General features: G+C 42.6%; 1 protein-coding gene and 2 long non-coding RNA genes across 4 annotated transcripts; 1 reads left to right on the forward strand and 2 right to left on the reverse strand.

Moving 5' to 3' along the window:
- Window positions 1-27,213, forward strand: SUSD5 (sushi domain containing 5). The gene is made up of 5 exons (XM_081164603.1): window positions 1-825; window positions 6,829-7,006; window positions 9,603-9,721; window positions 12,018-12,206; window positions 20,825-27,213. Exons 1-5 carry the CDS (start codon window positions 459-461, stop codon window positions 21,880-21,882), a joined length of 1,911 nt encoding a protein of 636 aa, XP_081020729.1. The 5' UTR covers window positions 1-458; the 3' UTR covers window positions 21,883-27,213.
- LOC308570253 lies at window positions 451-2,275 on the reverse strand. The gene is made up of 2 exons (XR_014001044.1): window positions 2,149-2,275; window positions 451-858 (listed from the first exon to the last, which is right to left on the reverse strand). It is a non-coding gene; the product is annotated as an uncharacterized lncRNA (long non-coding RNA).
- On the reverse strand, window positions 6,576-11,847 carry LOC308570245. Of its 2 annotated transcripts, none has more exons than XR_014001030.1 (4): window positions 10,812-11,847; window positions 9,179-9,751; window positions 8,219-8,373; window positions 6,576-6,701 (listed from the first exon to the last, which is right to left on the reverse strand). It is a non-coding gene; the product is annotated as an uncharacterized lncRNA (long non-coding RNA). The 2 variants fall into 2 exon arrangements; XR_014001031.1 differs by having other exon boundaries at window positions 9,179-9,789.
- Window positions 27,214-27,984: the final 771 nt, after the last annotated feature.

A 27,984-nucleotide genomic window follows, 5' to 3' on the forward strand; every position in this document is an offset into this window, starting at 1 on the left:
TTGCTTCAGGATGAGAACAGAAATCATGCTCCGGCGGCGTGGCAGCACAGGAGGCCCCATTAGCTAAAGTGGTGCTTCAGGTTAAGAACAGTTTCAGGTTAAGTACAGACCTCCGGAACGAATCAAGTACTTAACCTGAGGTACCACTGTAAATAAATAAGTAGGTTGGGGTACGTTGTAACACAGAAAGAGGCCGTGACCATGGCTGGACGTTTTTTTCAGCAGCTGCAACGATGGAAAGATCAGCTGGGGTCCCTATGTAAAGTAACCCCCCCCCCTTTTGACACGAATATTTCAATTCACGCGTGTGAACGGCTCATTCCGGATTAAGGCTGGGACTTTTCTCCAGCTGCTCCCTTCGTCACCCCTTTCCACCCTCCCTCTCTTTTCCCTTATATGCGTTTGATTATTATTTTTCAAATTCTTTTTTAAAAAATAAAAATTTCCCCCTCTGATGTATGCAACATTTACTGACAGGGCAACGTGACTTTTCACACCGGTTCTCCATGGGCTGGAGAAAAGCTCTCTCCAAAAAAAAAACACCTCAGCTGGCAGATCAACTCGCGCGCTCCCCCTTTCTTGCCCGGGGCAGCCTTAGGGAGATCTCCTCCTTCTGTCGCTCCATCCCCAAGGCGCCAGGATCTCGCAGCTTGGATCCCTCCACCTCCGGATCCTTCAAGCTCAGAGGGACCTATTTGCGGGCGACCTTCCCTCCTCTCCTTGCCATGGCTCCAGCTCCTACCAGATCTCCTGCCACTTTTGCCCAGGCTGTGGGATCCGCGCTCCTCTTCCTCCTCCTCCAAGACGCCTCTGTCGAAGCGGATGGTGAGTCCTGCTCAGCCCTCGCTTGTCGCTCTCCTGCCATCCCCAGAGTGCTTAAGGGTTTGTGGATCGGATCACTGCCGGGGGGAAGGGGGGGGGGAATCGGGAGAAAGGATTTGCAGTCAACGTCGCACGTCGCCAAAAGCAAAAGACTTTCAAAGGCTAAGATAGGATTGATCATGCAAAAGGGTTTTGTTTTTTTAAATGCCCTGTGGGAAAAGTCAATCAAAACTTTATAATGCAATTCTGCATCAGGGTTGATGCTAGATTTGGAAATGTTTCCCTACAGCTTTGGCTTTTGCACATTGATTTGCAAAAAGCATTTGGGATGCTGGTTTTCTTTCTTTCTTTTTTTTTTTTTGAGGGGGGGGTTATTGCAGGGAAAGGGGGTGGAGACACAAATCAGTGTGTGGTACTGTTTACTCGCATTGCTTTTTGGAAGAAAGAGAAGGGGTCGCATAGTATTGAGATGCATTTATGAAAGGGTTTTTTTTTAAAAAAAACACACACACAAAGTCCAAATATTAGCAGCGTATTCCTCTTTAGGCTTTCTCCTGTCAGTTTCACCTCCTGTCTTTGCTGATATACTTGGGATAAGACTGAATGGAAGAAAAGGACCCACAATGTGATGGTGTTGCAGCCATTCTGATGGACAGGCATAATTTTCCCTCCCTCACACTCCCCAACCCCTATTAACGGTCCAGGCATATATATATATATATTCATATTCAAACTGCCTAACGGATTTATTTGCCGGTTGCTGTGTGAGGTGAAGGGAGGGGAGGGGAGTATCCCACAGGGAAAGAGCAGAGTTTTTTGGCCAGAGCATTTCACTGGGAAGGTGTGTGAATTTGAGGTTTGCTTAGGCTGAGTCCCTCAGACAGAAATGCAAATTCTTTCCCCTCAATTCTCCTTTTAATTTGACGGAACTGCGCAGGGAAATTAGAATCAGTGGCAAGGCATGTCATGTTCACGTTTGGGAATTTCATTCTGCCGCTCAAAATTGAGTGTGGGGTCTGAACTTTTGATGCCAAAGTCATCATGTCTTTCGCCCCAACTCAACCGTTTACCAATTTTTAAAATCTATTTTAAAATCTGTTTCTATCTATTTTTTATTTGTGGGTGTGTGACTATATAGATATAACTAAGTAATTAGGAAAAAAAATATCATGGTGGTGTAGATTAAAATCACCAAATTATAAAATATGGAACAACTGACCAACGCTGAATCAAATTAATGATCTAAAAATGCTTGTTTTCAGTTGTTTAGTAGATACTGGTAGCTACTGATTAGCCCCAACTGACTTAAGGTCTTTCCAAACTTACCATTTATAGCAGAATAGTTCCTGCGTTTCTTGAATTTTGGGGTATGTTACTATACAAAGGCAGCATAATTCAGCTAGTATTCCAGAGTGATGTGCTCAAAAACTTTCTTTTTAGTCTACTGGCTTTTGTGAACGATCTAGAATGGATCCTCAGAATTCTCCTTTCTGTACAAGCATCCTCCTCCTTTGAGTGGCGGTTGCAGGGTACTTAAATTCCAAGTTCATACCAGTAGGCAGGCTGTTTGCTTTTATTTTTCCAACTGAAGAAGATGGAGACAAGCATACAAAAGGCGTATAGACCTCTGATGACACACTGTCTATCAGTTTACAGGAGGAGTTTGGATTTGATATCCCGCTTTATCACTACCCGAAGGAGTCTCAAAGCGGCTAACATTCTCCTTTCCCTTCCTCCCCCACAACAAACACTCTGTGAGATGAGTGGGGCTGAGAGACTTCAGAGAAGTGTGAGTGGCCCAAGGTCACCCAGCAGCTGCAGGTGGAGGAGCAGGGAAGCGAACCCGGTTCACCAGATTACGAGTCCACCACTCTTAACCACTACACCACACTGGCTCTCGGATTCAAAGACACTGGCTCAGTTGTCTTTGAGAGACAACTGATTCATGCCACTGTCAGCGAGGTGTCAGTTTATGAGCCCAGTTCAGAGGAGACATGTGACAGATAGATACGGTACTGCAGACAAAATGTCATCACAATAACCAGGCTTGCCATAGCTCAGGCAGACACCTCTTCTAATCTCCTGTATCTCCACAAATTCAATAATGTAGAGCACTAGGCAGTAATTAATTTAAGAAGTCACGAAAGGACTATGCTCATGTGCATGCTCATAACTCCAATATATCAGCTGAGGGAGCATGAGGGTGCATTAGGGGTGTCGCTACAGCCTTTTCTCAGTTTGGTCACAGACCACCATTGGTGCAGAAAGGGGCTGGACTAGATGACCCTGGGTGTCCCTTTCAAATCTACAATCCTATGAGCCACTCTCTCATAATGGGAACATTGGGTGCAGACACTCCGTGACAAATTCACTCTTAAAAATGTCAGATCAAACAGCAACTATAAATTGTAATTGTGGGAAAGACCCTGAGTTTAATGTCCGAGTAGGCCGTCGTCCAAGTTTTACATAACTCTTGTCGGATGGGGCAACTATAAGTTTTGAGGGGGGCAATTATAAACAGGAAAATAGCATGGTCATCCCTCCTCCCAGTATAAACTGGGATTCCCCACAACTTTTGCTAACATAAAAATAAATAAATGGTAGGTTATTTTCTTAACGGCTCTTCCTCTTCCTGTCTGGTTTGGCCTTAGAGACAAACAGGAGTGCAAATTGCTACAAGTCGCTATATCTCTAGCCCTTTCTGACTGCTTAGTAATTTGCATTTCTGATGTTTAATACATTTTCTGCATGCTATGCCCAATACATGGAAGTAAATTCCCATAGAATCTGCCAGATAGATATGCTAAGAAACAGGACCAGTTGCAATCTATCGATTTCAGTGGGGCTTTCTTGCATGTTTTGAATTGCGACTTCTGGCTGCTGTCCTTATCGCATTTATCAGGGAGTAATTTTCATTGTATGCAATGAAACACACTTAGGGGTTATCTGTTATACAAGCACTAAATAAAAGCTTCTATCTAGTTAGAATATATTTCCTTTAGGGTGCAGATTTATTTAATTCACAAAGCGTGAATGGAAAAGGTGAAAGTACATTTCTAGATTCATAAAACTTTTTGTTTTAATATGTCCTTTTATGATGCATGAATTCTTCTGTTACAACTGCAGTCTATAAGGTTGTATGCAAGAGACATCCTCCAAACTGAAAGGTTTTTATAAGCATAATGTGAAGTTGTTAATGGTATCTATAGAAGGATGAGACAGATGGGTTCTCTAAAGACTTATTTCTTCTTTCACTTATCGTGCTATAAAGTTTTATGGTAAGCCTTGGCTGACTTGCGGGAGGTTACTACAGAGTTGGGGTTTTTTTAAAAAAAATATGAGTGTGAAATAAAATTGTAGGGACTGTAAATTCTGTTCTCTTAGGACATTTATAGTGAAATGCCAGACTTTTGAATTTTTATGAATGGGCTTCATAGTCTTACTTCTGTGCAGGGGGATTTGCTTATGTACCCAAGACAATAAACACATGTTAAGTCTTTTGAAGGTCATAAAAAGTTATTCCAATTATGTCATGACAGTCATAATTGTTCTGAGTCATATAAATTGCATATACTGTTCTGCCGGGGCAAATGGAATAATGAAACAAATGGAAATAGAACCTGACTTTGAGAATCTAGGTGTAGTAGGTGGTTGTTATAACTGTGCCGATACCAGAGAGAAAAACATGCATATCAGTTCATGCATATCACTGTGCGCAAACACACATTGACCCTGACAATCCATGAGGGTGTGTGAAGACATCTTCACTGGGCTTGCCCCGTTGCCAACCACATCCTAAGTTTAGAAAAGGCATGCCACTAGAGATCCAGCAACTACACTGCAGTTTTAGGCACCTGAGTAGAAAAAAGGTGGTGGCTTCTTGTTTTCCCCAGTCTCCTTTCAGCTCTCTTCCAACACCTCAGAGTGGTTGGATGGTTGAAGCAGGAATCCCTGGTGAAATGAAGCTGCATTTTAATGTTTTCATGTCATATTTTAATCTTGTTTTTAAGCTGTATTTCAATCAATTGCTTTTATACCTGGTGTCAGCCGCCCTGAGCCTGGTCTTGGCTGGGGAGGGCGGGGTATAAATAAAATTTAGTAGTAGTAGTAGTAGTAGTAGTAGTAGTAGTAAGTGCTACAATACTTCAGACCATCAGTCATCTTGGGCAACCACCTTCCCTGGCTGCAGCCTATTGTAACATTACCAGATTTTTTTGAATGAATCCAGGGACACGTTAGTTACCGTATTTTTCGCTCTATAACACGCACCAGACCATAACACGCACGTAGTTTTTAGAGGAGGAAAACAAAAAAAAATAGTCTAAATGAAATAGTGGATATATGATTTTTGTGGTTCATGCTGTGGCCACAGACATGTGATCTGACAGTGAGTTTGGAGTAGCCCAATGCAAAAATCCTGAGGATCCATGTGGATCCATGCTTTGTAACCACGGAGGAGGAAAGGAAGGGGAACCATGGATCCTCTGCTCATGACTGCAGCAGATCCCCCCCGCCACCCGCAGGCATTCGCTCCATAACATGCACAGACATTTCCCCTTACTTTCTAGGAGGAAAAAAGTGAGTGTTATGGTGCAAAAAATACGGTAGTTAGTTAGTTAGTTACTACACGTTCAGGACATTGATGCTGCAGCGATGGCGGTGGCAGAGGGGCGGCCGCCACCTTGACCTCAACTGCCACGTTTCCGCTTCCTCCAAGGCTTCTATCTCCTTTCTCCATGAGTCTGGGCAGCACCTGAGTTGCTGGTTGTTCAATGGTGGTGGGGAAGCAGTGCGCAGGCATGGAAGGTGGAGAAGGAGGGCCGAGAGACCTTCCCATCGGAGCAGCCCTAATCCCATTCCTACTTGTGTGCAAGCAGGAGGGGGGGATCCCTCACCTGGGAAGGGAGGCTTCCCATTGCCTAACTGAGATTCCTGCCCCGATCCTGCTTGCACGCAAGTAGGAGTTGGGAGGCTGCTCCGATAGGCAGCATGAAGCCTCCCTTCACAGCTTAGTTGCTGGGGTCAGGGAAGGTGGAGGCAGCCCGGAAGCTGCATCTTTGAGCACCTGCACCACCATCATACGGGGACTTCCGAGTAGCTCCTGAAGCCAGCAGAGCCAACTGCTCTGGGCTGCTGAGACTGCCGCTGCTGCGTTTCTCGGGGACATTAGATGAAATCCAGGGACATTCCGGGGATGGAATTTGTCCAGGGACTTATTCACAAATCCGGGGACTGTCCCTGGGAAACAGGGACATCTGGTAATCCTAGCCTATTGGCTCTGGCCAGATCCTCTGAAAAGGAGTAATCTGGAGCTGTTTGGAGCCCCACCTTTTCCTTTTAACATTACATTTCAATGCACCTAGCCAGCTCCATGGACTCTCTTATTTTTTAAAAAGCAAAGTTTATCTACTGCTTGCTTGTGGTGTGTATGTATCAAAATACATTCTGAGGATATGCACTGCCCAGACTCTTTATACAGTGGTACCTCGGGATACGAACGGGATCTGTTCCAGAGCCCGGTTTGCATCCTGAAATAAACGCAACCCATGTCTGCACGTGCGCGGGTCGCGATTCGCCACCTCCACGCATGCGCATGGCGTCATTTTGAGCGTCTGCGCATGCGTGTTCCGTTACTTCTGGGTCGCTGTGGAGCGTAACCCAAAAGTGCTCAACCTGAAGCAACTTCAACCCGAGGTATGACTGTATTTTTAAAAACTACTTTCATAAACATATAACTTGGAAGAACATATTTGCAATCTCATGGTCGGGTTTCTCCCTATTAATGTTCAGGGATCTCCTCTGTTTCACTTCAGACAGATTACGCAAACCCACGCTGTCTTCAGCGGTTTCCTGAGAAGTCTCTCTCGGCAGCCATTATCCTTACACACACACACACACACAGAGAGAGAGAGAGAGAGAGAGAGAGAAAGAGAGGGAAGCAGAAAATGCAGTTAGACCAAGCCATCTCATGTCATCACATGCTGCGCTGTGTCTTTTGAATTGCAGGGAAATTGTTTGCCCTTGGTCCCAGGAACGGCTCCCAGAGTCTGGACTTAGCAATGGCTCACGAATCATGCGCTGCAGTAGGAGCTCGATTAGCCAGCAGAGAAGAACTAAGGAGAGCCATAAGAGATTGTTCTTTTGCTGTGTGTACCAGGGGCTGGCTGGCGGATGGCACAGTTGGGTAAGGAGCATTAAAATAAATAAATAATATAATAATAATAATTTTATTTATACCCCGCCCTTCCTGGTTCAGAAAACCGGGCTCAGTGCGGCTAACAACAAATTTAAAATACTTAATTGATGCAACAAAAAACAGCATAAAATACAGTATAAAACACAAATAACAGTAAATTCAGAATTCAAAAATCAATTTGGGGGGGAATCCATCCAATAAAATTAGATGATCACCAGGGCTAGATGGCTAAGTTAGTCCTATTTGGTCCAGTGAGGAGACCAGGGGAGAATTAGCTGTGGGATCCCAGAGCAGGTAATCTTCATAAAAAGGGGAGGGGGAGGGAAGGAAGGGGAATAAAAGACCAGGCTAAGTTCAAATTGAAAGCCAGGTGGAATAGCTCTGTCTTACAGGCCCTGCGGAAGGAAGTTAAATCCTGCAGGGCCCTGGTCTCATGGGACAGAGCATTCCACCGGGTCGGAGCCATCACTGAGAAGGCCCTGGCCCTGGTGGAGGATAATCTGACTTCCTTAGGGCCCGGGACCTCTAAACTATTATTAGTCATGGACCTTAAGGTCCTCTGCGGGGCATACCAGGAGAGGTGGTGAAACGGTGAAATTTCCTCTAACCAACACACATGACTTATCTCCAAATAAAATTGTTGAGCTACTTTGTCAGGAGCAGAATTTGGCCTTTCAAATTTCGGCGGTGCCCTGTGTGAGGCCAGAATTCGACATGCCCCCCCCCACCCCCAGCCCCATCTCACCTTTCGTTCAGCTCAATTCACCACCTCATAGTTGTAGGCTTGGCACCCAGCACGGTCACACAGCCCTAAATCCGCCTTTGACTTTGTAATAGGAGAACTAAGAAACACTGATTTTCAAGAGAGCGTTTTGCCACTCTAGGTACCTGCTGCTGCCCTCCTCCACCCCAGACTTGTCTGAATGTTCAACCTTGCAAATTATGTTGAATATGGCCTATAAGCCCTATTTGCTTCTATTAGCCAGGTGCTTTATGAATTTGACTGTCAGATGTTAAAAAGGAAAGGGGTTTGAAGTGCAACTGTGCTTCAAAAGAAGGTACGTTGCTTCAAATGGGGGGAAATATTTCTAACAGTACCCTGAGAGTTTTCGCTTGCTTGACATATCTCCCCTACCGCACTGAAAAAGCAAAACACTTTAGGCTACCACACTCTTCACTGAATGATATATTTTCACTTACGCATTCCAACAGAGTCCTTGCAGATGCATTTATTTTTTGCTCTTGTGTCCAAAGTGTCACCTCTCTGGCAAAATTCGACCGTGCTCGAAATTTAATAACCAGGGCAAAGATGGAGCTAAGCGGTATGACGCAGAATAACACTCCCAATAAAGGAACTGGAAAAAATGATAATTTCATTATCTACCATATTAAAATGTGTTTCAATATCGCCATGCTTTGATGAACCTGGAGTCTTAGGGAAGTTTCGTAAAGGCTGACCAAATCATGGGAGATCAGAATTCAGCACACACACACAGAGAGAGAGAGAGAGAGCGAGAGAGAGAGAGAGAGAATGACTTTTAAATGGGTGTTTCCCTGGATGTCCGGATGCAAAAGCGTAAGAGGGCGTAAGCACCTTTAATAGTTGCCATTGTTAAAGGTGTGGGAGTCCTTTCCATTTTTGCATCTGGTCATCCTAATAATGTCTCCTGCTCAGATGTAGAGAGAAAGACAGCCTGAAGCATGATGGTATGTGTTTCTTATAATTCAGAAGGAGCACAGAAAACCCCACAGAATGTGGCGTTATGCACAAAGGCCAGCTGCTTGCAAATCTCAGCTTTTATTTGTTTTTAAAAACCCAAAGAACACTTAGCTTCTAGCTCAGTGTTGTGACCTGCCCTGAGATCTACGGGTATACGGCGGTATGCAAATGTAATAAATAATAATAAAATAATAATAGCTCCAATCTAACACTTGAAAATATGTAAACACTGGGAACTGAAGAATCAGAAGCCGGAGGGATCACTGAATAATGCTTCCATCGGCTGCATCTGAGGGCTTTAGTGCCCCAGCAGAGCTCCTAGGCCTTCTTCATGGCTAGAACAAATTGTGCATAATTATTATTTTTTTAAAATCATGCATATTGGTTTATTTGCATCATTTATACAGATCTTACAACTTTTAGTACAGAATTTAGGTTACCTTGCTGCAGAATATATTTCTTTTTTTAAAAAAGGTGTAGAGTACGTTGCTTAAGCCTGAGGATTTTTCAATCAGACAGGTGCTAACATACTCAATAATTCTTCCTAGATGCTACCAAGCGAGAGAATTCAGAGAGCCCCACTGCTGCTTTGCCTACGAACAATTTTGAACAATTCAACTTAAGAAAAGTTTTATTAGAGACTTGCATGTTACATCAGCGGCACTTTTCACATGAGCCAGCCACGCCTTGGCTATTGGTAGCTCAGTATGATATGTGATGGCCGTCAGACCAGAGTCATCCCAGTTTAAATTCATAGCAATCGTCTGCCCACCTGTCAGGTGTGGTCTATGGAGAACTGGACACAATTCAGAGCCTTACTAGCGTAGCTGCTAAACATCTTTTTGTCTCATTCTTCTGTTTTAGGACAACTGTGTGCAACAGGACAGGCAGCAAGCCGCAGAGCGTGAAGATTATTGATGTCCAGATTGAAATGGATCCCTCTCCGAGTGGCAGATACGATGCTCTTTGTGTGAAAGTTGAAGGTCAGCATTGGTGGACCACAGAAATAATCACTACGGCAAGCCAAATCAAATATTTTTTCTTGTTCTTTCTGAAATGTCCATTAACAATTAGGAAGGAATAATTTGCCACGGGCATGAAATAGCATGGAAACAAATTGCCTCTTCTCAGCTGAGTGCAGGCTCTTGCTAGAATATTTGTTGTGTTCATAAAAAAAGAAAAGGAAATATAATCTAGAAGCAGAGAGGAGTCTCCAGCCCTACAAGCCAGCAGTCGCTCACAGGCCAGCCTGTGTTCCAGATCACATTGTGGCACTAAGCAGAGAACAAGATTTTGCTAAACTCTTACTTTCATTGGAGCTTTTGGAAGATGAAAGGCCTAATTTCTGAAAACATCACCAATCAGTAACGTATGTTTGGGTGTCTAGACAGGCATAGTGTAAGTGTTCTCTCAGCCTCACTTTGCATAAATACAGGGTACGCCTATGTGCTTATTTAAGTTTTATGTTTCCGGGATATGGAACTCCCTGCCACAATATCTCTGAGTTTCTTGATTCATTTTATTCTGTTCAACAAGTTTATAAACCACTTCACAGCATAAAGCCATAGAAATGGTGTACAGGGTAAAAACAGAATAAAGCACAGAAACTCTAAAAGCAATAAAATCAATCCAGCAAACTCTAAAAGCTCTGTGAGTTCATCAACACAAACTTTTCCCCACTGCTACTATTCCCTTAGAACACTTTTAAAGACTTCCTGTCACTGCTTGGTACAATAGGCTTAGTATTGAGATGGACACCAGCACAGAAGAAAGGTTGAACTAATATTGATTATTATAGGGATATTATGTACAAAAGGAAATACAGTGGTTACCTCTGGTTGCGAACGGAATCCGTTCCAGAGCCCCGTTCGCAATCTGAGAGGAATGCATGTGCGGGTCGTGACTTGCTGCTTCTGCGCATGCGCGTGGTGTCATTTTGAGCGTCTGTGCATGCGTGAGCGGCAAAACCCAGAAATAACCCGTTCTGTTACTTCCGGGTCGCCGCGGGACGCAACCTGAAAAGATTTAACCCAAAGCGTCTTTAACCCGAGATATGACTGTACTAATATTTACATTTGGGTCTTAAATGTGCTCGATGACAGTTTATGACGTCCCAAGAGTATCTGATTATCCCAAAACTCTCTCTCACAGGACAGCTAAGTCCCAACGTCTAACTTTCTAACGTCTAACTGTCTAACTGACAGTTAACTGCCCTTCTTCCCTGACTAGAACCTCCAAGCCACCGAGTCTGCTGTTTCACAGAACAAACCAAATCCAGACTCCATCTATAAATCTTAAAAGTGGTTGTCTCTCCCCTTTCAGAACTTGTTGTAGGTCTGCTAGCACCGAAGGAGAAAGCCAGGAGTGGACATTTAGACTGAAGATACATTGTCCCCTGCTCCTTAACTTTTCTGTATATCTTTTCCCCGCTGTAATTGTTCTTAGAAATAAACTTTGGAAAGACTTGTTGCACCGATCGCCTGAACTTTCCTTATTCCCTCCGTGTTTGAGTGATTCAATTGGCTGCAAGACAAACAAGTCTCTGTTCCACAAGTTGACTGCAACTTGTTACTATTGCAGAAAATGCAGTGGTTTAGCCCAGGAATGGAAATTCGGATTTTGCCAGGTGAACGTCTGGCACAAATTCCTCATCAGAAAATGACGGATTATGTAACCTGGCCTTCTCTTAGCAACAAAAGAGGCGGGGGGGGGGGAGAATCACCAGGGGCTTTTAAATACAAACATAAACCACATGAATTTAGGCTAAAATAGCAAACAGAACCGAGTTTGTTCTGTACAATGCTAGACTGTTCGTAAGGCTTTCCCATGACAGCTTTCGTTTCTGCAATTTTTATTTTCTCCCGCCGATTTTGAGCATTGAGTTTAGCGGACAGTGAATTTCCAATTATCTAGTAACATCAAGTAAAGTCATAAATTAAGTTATTCGAACTAGCCCTAGATTGATTTTGTCATCAGTGGTATACGAGATGAGCTTTATTTGTCTGGACTTGCACTTTGGAGGAGTTTAGCTCCCAAGATGTCATCAGCTACAAAAATCTGTGAAACCCCACTTCTCCCATGTTTCATTTCCTATTTAAAAAAATAAGATGAAAATGTGCCATAGAGTATACAAATGGGAGCTGAAACTAAAAGATTGCAGCACCGAGTCCATTGAGTCAGGCATTTTAGTCATCCCCCCCACCCTTTTTTACATTCCTCAAGCCCTTCAGCTAATCAGATACTTAAATGTGTTTGCTTCCTGCTTGTTTATCTCCTTAGGCAAACCGTGTGGGGACCCCCCTTCCTTTCCTCACACAGTTCTCCACGGCCACACCGGGTTTGAAATGGGTGACGAGCTGCACTATGTCTGTGCTCAGGGATATGTCATGAGTAACAAAGATGCTGCTTTCACTCTGCTCTGTCACACCTGTGGGGAATGGTTTGGTCAAGTCCAAGCTTGTGTCAAAGGTGAGTTCTATCGATTCAGGATTATCATATCTTATTTTTTTATTGTACTTCAATGTCCTAATGCAAACTTGCAGTGGATCTCCACGTACAGCGTTATCAAACGGGAGCTGATGACAATGTACATAGTCCATATACAAATTTCTATTATTATTATTATTATTCCCCCGCCCATCTGGCTGAATTTCCCCAGCAACTCTGGGCAGCTTAAAAAACATAATAAAAACATCAAGCGTTAAAAACCTCCCAATACTGGGCTGCCTTCGAGGTCTTCTAAAAGTTGTGCAATTCTTTATCTCCTTGACATCTGAAGGGAGGGCATTCCACAGGGAGGGCAATCACTGTTGAAGAAATAAAGACATGAAATAAAACTAAAACAGATAAACCACAGGTATGTGAACACAGTGGTACCTTGGTTTTTGAACCTAATCCGTTCCGGAAGACCATTCAAGTTCTGAAACATTCGAAAACCGAAAACTCAATAACCAACAGCTAGGCCTGAGGATCTTGCACTCAGTGGAAGCTGTGTGGCATGTTTGACTTTTGAGGCATGTTTGAAAACCAAAGCATTTACTTCTGGGTTTACGGCGTTCGAAAATTGACATGTTCGTTAATGGAGATGTTCGAAAACCGAGGTACCACTGTATATGGAAGGTTGAGACTAAAATTGTATATACCATAGACATAATGTCTCCTGAAGTTGTTAAACTACAAATGCCCATTGTCCCTGACCACTGGTCACCCTGGCTGGGGCTGATTGGATTCTAAGTCCAACAACATCTAGAGGATTACATGTTTCTACATCCCTGCTATACATGCTGGGAGTCCTGTCCTCTGTCCTCTCTAAGGGCTGGGCAAATGACCCAGAAACCTGGTGTTCAAGGCTGCAACCCATGTTAGAAACCATATGCTGGGGGAAGAAGACAGCCTATTCTAGACACCGCAGAGGGCTTCCCCTGTGTTGTGGTGGTCAACTAGTCTCAGTACTTACCGTATTTTTGGCCCTATAGGACGCACTTTTCCTCCTCCAAAAATGAAGGGGAAATGTGTGTGCATCCTATGGGGCTAATTCAGGCTTTCGCCGAAGCACCAGGCTTTAGGAAGCTATCCGCAAGCTTTGCGAGCCCAGTGGCAGTTCCCGCCGGGCTCGCAAGGCGTGCAGATAGCAGCCTGTTCTGGGGGCTGGGGTCGGGGGAAGCTCGGGCTTCCCCAGCCCCGCGGCTGGGGGAGGGGAAATAATTTTTTTTATTTCCCCCCAAAAAACTAGGTGCACCCTATGGGCCAGTGCGCCCTATAGGGCAAAAAATGTGGTATTTACACCATGGCTCAAGCTTTTTCTTTTAACAAGTGATCTTTAGGACAGCATAATCACATAGCATCCAAGTAACTGAAAAGGGGCAACGTGAAGAGGACTCTAGTATGTTGTCTCACGCAGAAAGGTGAGTCCCTGTTAGCATTTGTGAGAAACAATGACACTTGTAAGTGAAATAACAGATCTTGACATGAGATATGGATTGTGCCAGCTCTTCACCATGCACTGAAAAGCATTATCATGCAAAACACAACTGAGCTGGCCCATCCTTAAGCAGCTGAAAGCCTTAGTGTGGAGAAGGTATCCTGTCTCTTGAGAGATGGTACCTGATGTTTCCAGGGATCAGCAATGTCGCAGGTGCTTAGCTCACTGACACACTGCTGTGTAGGAAAGCCTCTCTAACTGGTTGGGCAGTGTGTTATTTCCAGAACGCAGTCCCTAGGCTCAAGCCAAATGCCTCATGCGTCACAAGTTGCGAAGCATGAATACAGGTTCTTGGAGCACTTTCCTTGACAAACGACAGTTAGAGGGTATCCAGAACATTTCTATATTAGGCAGCGGAGGAACACGGCTCTGGGAAGGAGGAAATTAAAAAGGGAGCAGAAAAAGTTCAGAGAAGAGATTGTATAATTGATCCTGAATATAAAATATATAGTGCACAAGGGAAAAATTTGAGGACAAGGCATGAATGAATAAGGGGCAAGATATTGTTTTGGATCTGCCATGTTGTCCTCATATAGGTGTCAGGATGCAGGGCCAACTTACCTATAGGCGCTAGGGGTGCGGGGCACCCAGGCGCCAGCCTCTCAGGGGCACCAGGCCAAGGGCTCTGTGCCGTGAGTTTGGGGGCGACTGAGCCAGCGAGACGCTGAGGTGGCTGGCTGGCTCCGCCCTCCTGCACACCTGTGGACTGGGCAACCTGGGGGGCGGGCGGAGCTGGGTGGATCTTTGCACCCCGGTGCCGCATGTGCTTAAGACAGCCCTGTCAGGATGTGTGACCAAAACTCATTGGTTAGTTGCTGTGTGGAAAGCAAAAACCAGTTTAGTGTCTTACTTTTTGTGTGTGGATAAGGCAATGGAATTGACCGGCGGCTGACACTTCCATTTGAAATAGAGATGCATATATTACGTGTCAATGTGCAAACCTAAGTGAGTGTGGATCAATTGGAATTTCCACTCAAACTGGACAGGATACTATTTTTTATAAAAATGCCTGGTGCTTCCATCTTTGCGTTAGAGTACTTAATTTCAGAATCACTCTGTAGTTTGTTCTGTCAATTTTCCTGTTCTAATTTTTACGTGAGCTGGAGTTATTCTAGTTCTGCACTGAAAGTGTTTGCCTTACTCATTCAACCAGGATTCCAGTTTATCTTGTTGTAATCAGTGGTGCATTTCTAAAGCAAGGTACGCCCACAGACTGAGAGAAAGACAGACAGAAACTATTTATTAGACAGCGTATTTAGTGGTCAAAGCCATCTCCTACAAGCAATTCTGAGCAATTAACAATTCTGAGACCACCGTCAAATGCCCCGTCTGGGTTCTTGAGAAGATGGTTGCCAATCAGAACTGGGTTCCCTTGGAGGACAAAAAAAATCTAGATCAATTTCCATCAATATTCAGGCCTGGTTTTAGTATGGAAACTGCCTTGGTCACCTTGTATAATGACCTGTGTGAATCTGTTGATTTCTCAGTGGCTTTTGCTACCACCAACCATGATAACCTTCTGGGGCAACTGTCTGAGCTGGATATCAGGGTCAACACATTGCAGTTGTTCTGCTCCTAATTGGATGGCCAGTTCTAGAAGGTGGTTCTTGGGGAGTATTGTTTGGCTCTATAGGTTCTCCAGGGATTGATTCTGTCCCCCATGCTGTTTAACACTTGCATAAGACTACTGAATGGGGTCATGTGTTCTCAAATTCTCAAACGTGTTGTGACCAGTATGCTGATGACACACCACTCTTTCTCCTTTTCATTTCCTGTGGGTGAGAAAGTGGATGTGCTAAATCTGTGCTTAGTTTCAGTAATGGACTGGATGAAGGCCAACAAATGAAACTTAATGCATACAAGACTGAGTTAGTGGGTGGTTCTTCTATCCACCTGAGTGATGTGCAGGCTCCCGCTAAAGGATCAAGTTTGTAGTTTGGGGGTTCTCCTGGAACAACTGCTGTCATTTGAGGCACAGTTAGCAGTGCAGAGTGCCTTCCACCAGTCTTGAGGTATGCCCTGGTAACCTCAAGATTAGACTATTTCAATGTGCTTTTGAAAACACTGCTTTTTCTATGTTCTCTATGTTTTTTAGCCCATTTAACTTTTAAAGCTCGTTATGGCTTGGGACCCCAATAGTTTCCTTTCCTGATATGAACCTACCTGGACCCTTAGATCTTCACCTGAGGCCCTTCTCTGGGTCCCTCCTCTGAGGGAGCTCAGAGGGTGATGGTGAGGGAGAGAGCCTTCTCAGTTGTAGCTGTCTTGTGGAACGCTCTCCCCGCCTGGCGCCTTCACTGATGTCTTTCTGGTGCCAGGTAAAAACTTACCTTACCCTTGATGGACTGAGTTGATTATGTTTTATTGTTAGTGTACTGACAAAGCTTCTTGTTGAGGTGGGAGTATTGCTCTGAATTATAAAAATATTCAGGTATCTGAAGAAGTGTGCATCACACGAAAGCTCATACCAATAACAAACTTAGTTGGTCTCTAAGGTGCTACTGAGGGACGCGGGTGACGCTGTGGGTAAAACCTCAGTGCCTAGGACTTGCTGATTGTAAGGTCGGCGGTTCAAATCCCTGCGGCGGGGTGAGCTCCCGTTGTTCGGTCCCAGCTCCTGCTCCCCTAGCAGTTCGAAAGCACCCTTAAGTGCAAGTAGATAAATAGGTACCGCTTTATAGCGGGAAGGTAAACGGCGTTTCCGTGTGTGGCACTGGTGCTGGCTCGCCAGAGCAGCTTCGTCACGCTGGCCAAGTGACCCGGAAGTGTCTTTGGACAGCGCTGGCTCCCGGACTCTTAAGTGAGATGAGCGCGCAACCCTAGAGTCAGACACGACTGGCCCGTACGGGCAGGGGTACCTTTACCTTTTAAGGTGCTACTGGAAGGAATTTTTTTATTTTGTTAAAAATATTCATGTTTTATATGGCTATTATTTTTCCTTTATGGTAATTTTTTTAATGCAAATTGCGCCGATATCTTCTGAGGTAACCAATGGCTAAATCATCATCAGAATCAACACCAACTGTTGCTGCCATCCCCAACATTTCTAGTATTAAGTAAAGTATTTGTTACATTCAGAGTAAAGAAAGGATGAGTCCCTGGCAGCTACGTGAGTTACAGCCTAGAGTGAAATCTGGCTGGCATAGTTTCACATTGCTTTTATATAATACCTCAGTGAGATTTTAATAGGGGTGAACATGTGGAAGTTATTCAGAACTGTCTCTGAACTCTGACATTCTCCCTAGCACCTCAAAGCAGGCAATACTTGTTAAGAAGGGCTGAGTTAGTCATTCCACTTAGCGGTCTAATAGCCCTTTAAATTAGATTTATGTAATTATGAAAGCAATTTTTAGTCCTGTTTCCTGTCTTTTGCTCTGGAAGTCTGTGGCTTCAAAAATAGTAGGCCAAATCAGTGTAGGTTTTGGCCTCAGCAGAACCAAATCAACACATGCCAGCTAAGAAATGACCTTATAAAGCCACATCCTGATACCAGCATTTATTTCTAAGAAACATAAAAATAACTTAATCCAAATGGTACAGTGACTAGACTTGCAGACACAATAACTTTCATAAGAGTTCCTTTGCTTTCCCTTCTATTTCTGTTACGGTGCACAACGCTGTTCAATCGCTAAAGTCTAGGATTGAAATAGTATATTTTAGAATTTCCTTGTCAACATCACTGTATTTTTTCTAAAGTATCAGACCTCTAAAAAGTTATTTCTGGCAGAACTTTCTGTCTTCTTCAGGGGGGAAAAATTATGGTAGCCATGATACAACCAAGACAAGGAAAACAGAACAAGCCTTACAGTTTGGAAAGGAATGAAAGTGTGCATTTGTGAGAATGGTTGCTTCAGGATATAAGACGCTTGGAGAGTTTATTGGACTAGAATGTTTCAGGTTAACAGGAAAAAAGAGAGAGGGACCACAATAAAAATCCTATTTTTGGTTATTCCAGGGTTAAACCGCAACTGCAAAGCTCATTATTAATTCTGTTCTGTATAAATTCTACTTCCCAAATATGAAATTCAGCAACCAAACTATGGGTTGTATCCAATTAAGTTATATTCAAAGTAGACCCGTTGAAATTAATGGACTAAATTAGTCATGTCTGTTATTTTCTGTGTGTCTGCTAGGACTAACATTAAATCCTCTGAATTTATGTTTTATTCACATTTACCGGTATATACTATTATATTGCTATTCTGGTTTTAGGTTGTGTTTTTGCTTTAAGGTTTCCATTGTATGATGTTTGTTTTTTGGACTATACCATGCCAAAAGCACTGTACAATTGTGGGTTTTGTTTTTCAAACGTCCAGCAAATAAAGACTGGAAAGACTGGGGAAATGGTGTTGTGGGATGAAAATAAAGCACAGCTCAGGGTCTGGTTACAAGGACACAGAAACAATTACTTATTACTTGAGATATTTTGATCATGAAGCAGTTACTGGGTGTTTCTCCCCAGGCTAGATTTCTTTCAGACACTGGCTCTTCCTTTCACAGCAGTCAAATTCCTTGATCATTTCTGTGATCACAAAATGGAAGAGCCTCTATGAAAGATCATGGCAGACCAGAGATGTAATCTGAACAAGGGACCTCCTCCAGCTGACCTATTTATTGAGCGTTCATCCAGATATATGCACAACTTACTGTCTTGTGAACTGCAATGAAATGGGAGAGTTATTGCTGGTGCTTTTTTCTGGGGGTACGCAAAGGTACACATACCCCTAAACATTTTGTGAATCTAACGGGAGAAGAAACTTAAAAATTTTAGTTTCTTCTCTAGCACGGTGAATCGTCAGTTCCGTTGCTACCACCGATGGCGGTCTCCTTTCCTTTCCCAGTCTTTCCCGAGTCTCAGACGGAAGCAAGCGTTTAATGTGTGAAGTAGTGTGGAATGTGGATGTGTGATGTTTTAGTGATGACAGCTTGGCCTCATTGAGGGGCAGTATTTCAATATGAGTAGGGAAATTATTAACTATTTTTCATCATCATGAGGTAATGCATGTTCTTTGTACTTTCATCCATTTACTGCATTTATTTTCCCTGATTTGAACTATAAAATGGTGATTTCCTTGAGTCAAAATGAGAGTACCCCTAAACATTTTTTTAAAGAAAAAAAGCACTGGTTATTGCCAATTCAGACTGGAGGTCTCATCTAGATGACTCTGGGATGCACATCACTTTATCCACAACAGTTCACAAGCAAACCGCATCACACTCAGTATTTCACTGATATTTACTACTAAATGCAAAAATGTCTGGAGTAAATGAAGTGCAACCATCCTAGTACAAATCCTACCCACATTTTTTCCTTGCAAGACAAGGCAGGAGCCAGAAAAACCCCATACTGCCAGAGTGGTATATCCCTAGCATAAAAAGGTAAAGGTAAAAGACCCCGACAGTTAAGTCGAGTCGTGAACGACTCTGGGGTTGCGGCGCTCATCTCGCTTTACTAGCCGAGGGAGCCATTTGTCTGCAGTTTTTCCGGGTCATGTGGCCAGCATGACTAAGCTGCTTCTGGTGAAAACAGAGCAGCGCACGGAAACGCCGTTTACCTTCCCGCAGGAGCGGTACCTATTTATCTACTTGCACTTTGACATGCTTTCGAACTGCTAGCTTGGCAGGAGCTGGGACAGAGCAATGGGAGCTCACGCTGTCGCCTGGATTTGAACTGCCAACCTTCTGATTGGCAAGCCCTAGGCTCAGTGGTTTAGACCACAGTGCCACCCACATCCCTCACATCCCTAGCATAAAAGGATACTAATTCCCCTTCCTCTCCTGTCATCCCTCTGGGATGGTGAAGAGGAGAACCCTCTGGGCAGGATCACATAAATGCCAGCTGGAAAACTGTAAGCAAAGATGTTTAATACTCTCTGCACATGTCTTCTGTTTGACCTTTTTCGACAAATCCGGATCAATAGATGAAAAAAGAACAAGCGAGATGAAAAAGAATAAGTTAGAAGTTATATGGTAATTATTAAGATGAGTTGTAATATTAATTAGGAGGGAAACAGTCTGGATAAGAAAACACTTGTGGGGAAAAGAAGGGATTGAAAGCATACTATTCCTGCTGCCTAAATAAGTTACATAACTCCTACAGGCTTTTGGTTTGGTGCTTGTGCATTTTAGTTCAGAGACCTGATTGTACAGTTGGGTTCTGGGGATAATTTGGCACTTGGAATAACACTTAGAAAGTAGGATTTGGAGACAAAGGACAACCTGGAAATAGCAGCAGGGAATGGACACTTTCCGCTATCCTCCTCCCAGAGCATTCAACTGCCCCCACAGCTTTTCCATCATCAGGAAAAGCCAGGAGATGCAATCAGTCCAATTGTACATGTGAGGAGATGTCCCATCGTCCCTGGGCCTAAGCCAACTAGCACTACCTGGCCCTGGTGTGTTTCATGAATGCCAGAAACTGCATTACCAGAAGCTATTTTCACTTGTCTAAAAGTGACTATTCAACCATCCTACCATACTCACTAATGCAGACCCAGAATCATAGAATTGTGGAGTTGAAAGGGACCCCAAGGGTCTTCGAGTCCAATCCCCTGCGATGCAAGAATCTCAACAAGATCATACACGACAGATAGCCATCCAACCTCAGCTTAAAAACCACTGAGGAAGGAGAGCCCACCACCTTCTGAGGGAGTCCATTGAACTGTTGAACAGCTCTGACTGTCAGAAAGTCCTTCCTGATGTTTAGTCTCTTGTAACTTGGATCTGTTGGTTTGGATCCTAGTCTCTGGAGCAGAAGCACCTCAGTTGTGATTCAGTCATACTTCTGGTTTCACCTCCTGTGCCATATAAGGCATTGCCTGTCTACTGTATTCAGGACCACATTTCATAACACTGGGTTGCTAGGTAGCACACATGCTGGGGGAGGGGCTGGGGCATTGTTCCCTATGCAACCTCCCAAGAGCAGCAGTTGAAACAGGCATATGTGAGACCTGGAGAAAGGACACTTCACATCATTTTCTACCCCCAGCCTTCATAAGCCTTTAAAAATAATTTTATTCTGTTATGATGTGAGCTGGTGAAAGAGCTTTGTGATAATCTGGTGCCAGAAACCCAGCCCCCTTAAATTGTTATTTTGCCTTTTCAGATGAAACTGAGGGACATATCGATTATGAAGACAATTTCCCCGATGACCGATCTATTTCTACCGAAGAACATGATCACAATGCCAAAGAGGCAGAGGAGAAGGAAAATGAGCAAGAGAAAGCCACCCATGATGAGAAGAAGACCCAGTTTGCTGAAGACGACAACCACATTGGCATGAAAACTGCATATAACAAGAAAGGCACCAAAATGATATACGAAGGTGAGGACTTCCCCATTGGACCTGCCATTGTGAACAATGATACAAAAGCAACAAAAAGTACAGACTCTCATACAGATGAGTCCTGGCTAGATGGTTACCCAGTTACTCAAGAAGCTGCAGAAGAAATCGACGAGGAGGAAGGGGATAAGATTGATGGATCTATGGGAATGGAATATGTCATTACCACTGACCAACTGAACCATGCTGATGTCAGGAAGACAGGCAGCAGCCCAGAAAAGGTTTTTGTGCAGGCTGGGACAGTCCAGTCACTGACACACTCTGGTGGGAGCAAAAGAATACTAGGGACACTAACACCAACCATTGTTCCAGAGAACGTCAGTGTAAGCAAAGATGACAACACCAGATATGTCTCAACGACACCTATGGGACTCATCACACAAGAGTTGTCATCCGTAACCACAGCCACGAGCTTGAATTTGGCCACACTGGAGACTTCTACAATTTTCCATCTCATTGACCCCATTCCCTTGCCAGAGGAAGTAGATCTGATGACTTCCTCCATGCAAGTAGTTACTACTATACCTTCTCAAAATAGCTTTACTGATACACCAGATGTTGTTGAGGGAGAAGCTTTGACCTATGGACTTAGTGGGAAGCCTTTGAGCACTTTTGAACCATGTGTGGGAGCAAGTTGTTCCAGTTCTGATAAAGATCCCATGATAGCCATTGGGGTGACTGTTGTATGCCTAATTGTGCTTGCGTTGATCTTGGCAGTGTGGTGCTTCAAGAAACGGCAACAGAAGACCTCTGTTTATAAGTTGAATGGGAAAGATCATGCTAGGCACCAGCTGCAACAGATTGAAATGCAGAAAGTCTAACCTAGCTATATACATTATTATTGGAAAGAAATGCATGGAGGAGAGACATGGAAACTGACCGAACAAATGGATACTAATCTCCACTAGTTCAGAAAGAAGACCTGTGTATGGAACACCAGGACCTTCACTAACTGAAATCACAACTTACTGTGGTATCGGGATTAATTTGGATATCTATAGTTTTTAACCACCTTGAGGATTGCCAGGGCTGATTCACAGAAACATATTTTATCTCTTGATGACTGTACATATAAGGCAGTGACTTGGTTTTCTGAAATCGGTAGTCTGTGACAGACATGCTGGACAGAGTTTTCTTATGAGTGTGTAGTGCCTATCCTAGATGCAAGCTAGTCAAATGGCAAGACCATCACCTGACAACTGACACATCAAATCCCTTAAGATGGCAGGATGGACTTACAGTACCTGCTTCTTGCATTAAAAATGTCAATGCAATTATTCTCTCTGCTGTGTTGAAACGGGTCACACAGCCCAATGACACATCTGAAAGAAGCTCTGTAGAACAGGGAGATAATCTGTGTGCAAAGTGGAGGGGATTTATTTGAACTCTTTGCCATTTTGAAGGTAAGGATAGATTAACACATAGACAGTTGTTACTTGTCACGTTCTATGGATTTACAGATAGAATTTTTCTATCTGCATTGTTTGACCACTGCTCCAGTTTATTTCAGTGGATTTGTACTATAGCAGCTCTACCCTTCAATAGATTGTGTGTAGGGGGCTGATCACAATGGACTGTTAGATAGAAACATGACATTATTGAGCTGTTTGGATTTTATTAGTTGTTTTAATATCTAGAAAAAAGAGTCCTTTTTCTATCTGTAGGTGAGCATAGACACAGAGAGGATCATGTTTGAATGGACTTTAATCAATGCTATACAACTAGACATCATTAATGTTTAAAAATAAACCAACACTGTCAGTATTCCACCCAGGCCTCTTGGACTCTATAAAAGTACTCTCTTAAGAAGTAGACAGAAGATCTCACACCACTTTGCCTGCAAACTATCAAAGAATATTTAGGGTTTTCTTTTCCTCCTAGGGCAATGCAATATTTGCAATGAAATTGGGTGTCTAATAAATAATTAATTATGCAGCCAACAGCGCATGGTCTTTGGGAGAGCACTTGCCATCTTATTTAATAGAAAGTGAAAACTTCCATTCTTTAGTTCAATCTGGGTCGGTTTAGAGTGGGCAAAGTTCTGATGTGGACAACATACTAAACTGTTGCTAAAGATGTCGTCCCATGACAGACTAAAGATGGGTTCAAAAGTCACACCAGGGCTAAGGCAGCAACCTGAACTCCATTTACCAGGGATGGGTGGCGCTGTGGGTTAAACCACAGAGCCTAGGGCTTGCCGATCGGAAGGTTGGCGGTTCGAATCCCTGCGACAGCGTGAGCTCCCGTTGCTCGGTCCCTGCTCCTGCCAACCTAGCAGTTCAAAAGCACGTCAAAGGGCAGGTGGATAAATAGGTACCGCTCCGGTGGGAAGGTAAACGGCGTTTCTGTGCGCTGCTCTGGTTCGCCAGAAGCGGCTTAGTCATGCTGGCCACATGACCTGGAAGCTGTACGCCGGCTCCCTTGGCCAATAAAGCGAGATGAGCTCCGCAACTCCAGAGTCGGCCACGACTGGACCTAATGGTCAAGGGTCCCTTTACCCTTTACTTTACCTTAAGCCCTGCTGAATTCAGTAGGACTTACATCTGAGTAGACATGGTTAGGCTCATGCTGCAAGTCATTATTTCCCCTAATATATTGATGACTATTATAAGACACCAACAAAATGCCCAAGAAAATGAAGCTGAACCCACTTCTGAAAGCATATACTAGTGCCCATTATTAATATGCAGTTACCCGCAGCTGCAAATGCAGCAATACATAAATAGTTCTGTGAATGTTATGTGTGAATGCACAAAAAGAACAAAAATATCTTCGGTATGGTGACTGCATGCATGGCCAATTTTACCATTTCATCTAGCAGAAGACATTGGGCGGGGGCGGGGAGTTTCTACTACTAATTTGGGAATGTTTTCAGCATGATATACAAATAAAAATTATGAATATAATCTTATGTTTCTTAAATGTCTGTCATTGTAAATTCTATTGTCCTGCACTGGCTTCGCAAAAAAAAAACCCATTTTGTTTGTAACTGATCTAAACAGTTTTATTCCACCTTGCCATGAAGGAATGCCACAAACCTGAGCCTATTGCAATTTTTTACTTAATTAGATAGATGAAATATTGTGACTGACTGTGAGGAATGTTCCAAAGTGAGGAAGGGGAGAGCCTCTCACTTTAGTTCTCGGCCTGTCATTCAATTTCAATATTGCTCCAAGTACTTCTGAAACAATGCCATGCAATTAACATCAATACCTCTAAAATGTATATGCTTGCTACAATCTTGGGAGATTTCCAAGTTGCAGACTGCAGAATGAAAATAACACTGCGACCTTAAATAGGTCAACTCGGAAGTAAGACCCACTGAGTTAAAGGAAAGTGCGTTTGTTAGAACCTAAGTCTCATATACTTGGAGAACTCCATATGACACAGATGACAATGGAAGACATACGCTTGGGGAAGAAGACTTTTGATTGTGGTCAACATACGAAGCTGGTATGAAATCATACTGCTTAAATTGATTTAAACTTGTTCTGTGATTTAACAGGAAATGCTCTGGGCTTTAAATTAAGATACTCAACTCTGCATCATGTTCTTAAATGAAATAATGCTCACTAAAACCCTTTAATATTATGCTCCGGCAATGAGATTGTAAAAAATGGAAAGATATTTTGCGCAAATTGTACAGTATTCTTAGGCAAAATTCTTTATATTACTCACAAAAAGGCCAAAGAGATACATTAACAGGAAGCTTATGAAGAAAATGTAAATAAATGAGCAAGAAAGGGAAATGGTCATGTTTATATGCATATGCTGCGTGTTTTCAACAAAACCAAAACAAAATGTTTGTGGAAATACCAATCCTTCAAATCTCTTGTCGAGAAAGAAATGAAGGAGCGTTATTATTAGATGATTAGCTAGTTCCATTTGTAATATTTTTGCATCTGTTTATATCTTGTACCCAGGATGTTGTTTGTTTATCTATGTACATATTGGGAAGCTATTAACAAAAGGATAGCCATGTAAAAAGTGACTTAAAATAATTTTAGTAAGATGACTGCATTCAACCCATCAGCTACCTTGAAATGTAACAGATTTTACCAAGCTGAGGTGAGGGGTAAGAGAAGGAATACATATCTCTGAGGTTAGGAAAGACCAGAAGGAAAGGAGGAGTTACTTACAGGAGTGGTTTTCAAATTGTATTCCATGGAATCTTTGATTTCTTGGAAGCTTCAGCGATTCAATGGCATAGTTCATATGTAATGTTAAGCTACAAGTTGTGCCACAGGCAATCAAACAATCAATGATGGCTTGCTTTTCCCAAACTTGTTTTGTTTTCCAGCTGCTCTTGCCTTGTACTTTTATGGTCTAGCAGGTATCTGAGGTGGGGTGGCCAAAGATACCAAGTTTAAGGAAAGGTGCTGGATTTGTACCCTACACCAAACCATAGTTACAAGAAACCAAGGTCCATAAACCAACAACAAATTATGGCTTTTAACTGTGGTTTGTTGGTCATAAACAAACCATTGCTAAGATACTGGGCAGGGTGAGGGTGATTAAACAAACCATGGTTTAATAAATTCCAGCTTAGCATTATGGGTTAACTAGGCCAATTATAGTGGATAAATTACCCTAAAAGAACATGTTACAATGTACCCTGGGCATGGAATGCTTATCCAAAGTCTAATTCACACAGGCATGCATGTTGCTTTGCATTTGTATACTTACAACATAATAAGCAGCTGAATGTATGAATTGACTTCACTGAAAAGCCTAAGAAAAGTCAGATCACATCCAGCAACCCCCTATACACCTCTACTTGGAAACTGTTCCCTGTGCATTGTTTAGAAGTATACTGAAGGTTTCCACAGAATGCTCACAAAAAGATGTCGAGGTGAAAATTGTGCTGTTTCTCATGAGTTTTCAAAAACGCGTGTACTTGATACTCTCACAAATTCCACGCCGCAAGCACAACAGCAATTTAAAATGCTATTTGCGGAAACTGTAAAATATTCCCAGATACAATATATTGCTCGTTTCCTGACATCTGGATCATCACCCGCTTTTATTACTGTTAATTGGTTGATTTGTACCAATCTCTCTCATTCTGCATGGTCAGATGTGATTGTCACTGCATGTTCCATAATATTGTTCTCACTTTTTATGTTTTGACGACGACTGCAATGCTGCATCAGTATTCCAGTGGTCTGCTCCTCCAAATGTTCTGGTACGCAATCTTCCACCATTTGTGGTTTTCGTGAGCACTTACTAATAGTGGTATATGATTAAATTTATTACATTGTGGAATGTCATGATCAGTATGTGTGCTTCTTCCATGGGAAGCCACAAAGAAAGAAACTGGCTAAGTTTAAAAGGCAAATTAAATACTGTGTTCAAACATGCATATTTTTTAAATATAAACTGTAATTTCATTGCTCTGTAAAAAAGAAGTATTGAAAAATATTGTATTACCCATTTGATGTGTTGGTGTACCTAAAAGCTGCATCAAAGTGAATGTGGGGAGCATAGTTGTGGGGCAAGGGAAGCAAATTAAGGCTTAAACATAATCATATACGCATCCTAATCTAACAAATAGATTTATGCTTAAACGTCAGAAAATACACATTTGGTTTCTGTATACTTGAACTGACTCCAGAACAGAGAAGAGAAGTGAAAGGTATTAAAACCTCTCTAGGTTGGGGTAAGGTAATTAAAAAAACCCACCTCCTTACTTAAAAGCTGCTTATTTATTTTAATACTTTGACTGAAGGCACTGAAGACAGTTGATACAGAATGCCGGTTTGCTGGGATGTGAGCTGTGATTTACAAAACTCCTTAGATGATTTCTTGACTTGGCTTTTCTTTAGCATGTAACTTAAAATTCCCCACACTAGGTCATTCAGCCCTCAAGCCACCAGAAAAATGAAGTTGCTGTTTAAAGGATGGCAGACAACCAAGAGTTCAGACAGTTGCTATGAAGGATTAGTTGTGGGTTTTTCTCGCTGCCCTGCTACAAATGGCATCACAGCTCTATATTCAAACATTATTAAATGAGAATGTTTTCTCTGGCACAATCTGCTTCTCCCTACAGTTTATGCATTGAGATATATATATAGAGAGAGAGAGAGAGAGAGAGAGCAGCTTTACTTGTAGCATACATTAAAACTTAAAATACATTTCCATCATACATTGCACTTCAGCTGTTTCGTCTCTTATTTTTATTCCTTTAAGTTGTAACTTACATAAAATGGTGGAGATGAATACCTGCAGCATGAGGGGTGTGCTTAATTTTTCATCTTCCAAAAATGAGGGGCGCTAAAAAGTTGTAATGTGACTTGGGAAATTAGAATATATTTCGGTTAAATTAATATAATTTAGTCTGCTTGGTAAGTAAAACGTTTGCAAAATTGCGCAGAAATAATTCAAAATCATTGCCAAATACTTGTGGTTATATTACATTAAATATTAATATTTATATTTTCTTATGATTTAGCATTACCCGGCAGTCTAATTTTTTTGCTAAAATTTTTGCTAAAATTGTGACCGCGCGGCTTAGAGATTTTTTCAAAAAAAGTTGTTCAGACGTCGAGGGCTAATTCTGTTTCCGATGATAAAAACCCATCTGTTTCCACCGAAAAACATTTCAGGGGATCGTTTGCAACAGTTTGCCAACATTTTTGAGTGAATTGCAGAACGTCAGATTTTTGCTGAAATTGTGATTTAGGGATTTTTTCAAAAACAGTTGTTCAGACGTTGAGGGCAAATTCTGTTTCCGATGATAAAAACCCGTCTGTTTCCACCGACAAACCTTTCAGGGGATCGTTTGCAACAGTTTGCCACCATTTTGGAGTGAATTGCAGAACGTCAGATTTTTGCTGGAATTGTGAAAAAAAGTTGTTCAGACGTCGAGGGCTAATTCTGTTTCCGATGATAAAAACACATCTGATTCCACCGAAAAACATTTC

The sequence above is a fragment of the Podarcis bocagei genome, assembly GCF_964188305.1.
Source record: "Podarcis bocagei genome assembly, chromosome: 12".
NCBI classification, from domain to species: Eukaryota; Metazoa; Chordata; class Lepidosauria; order Squamata; family Lacertidae; genus Podarcis; species Podarcis bocagei.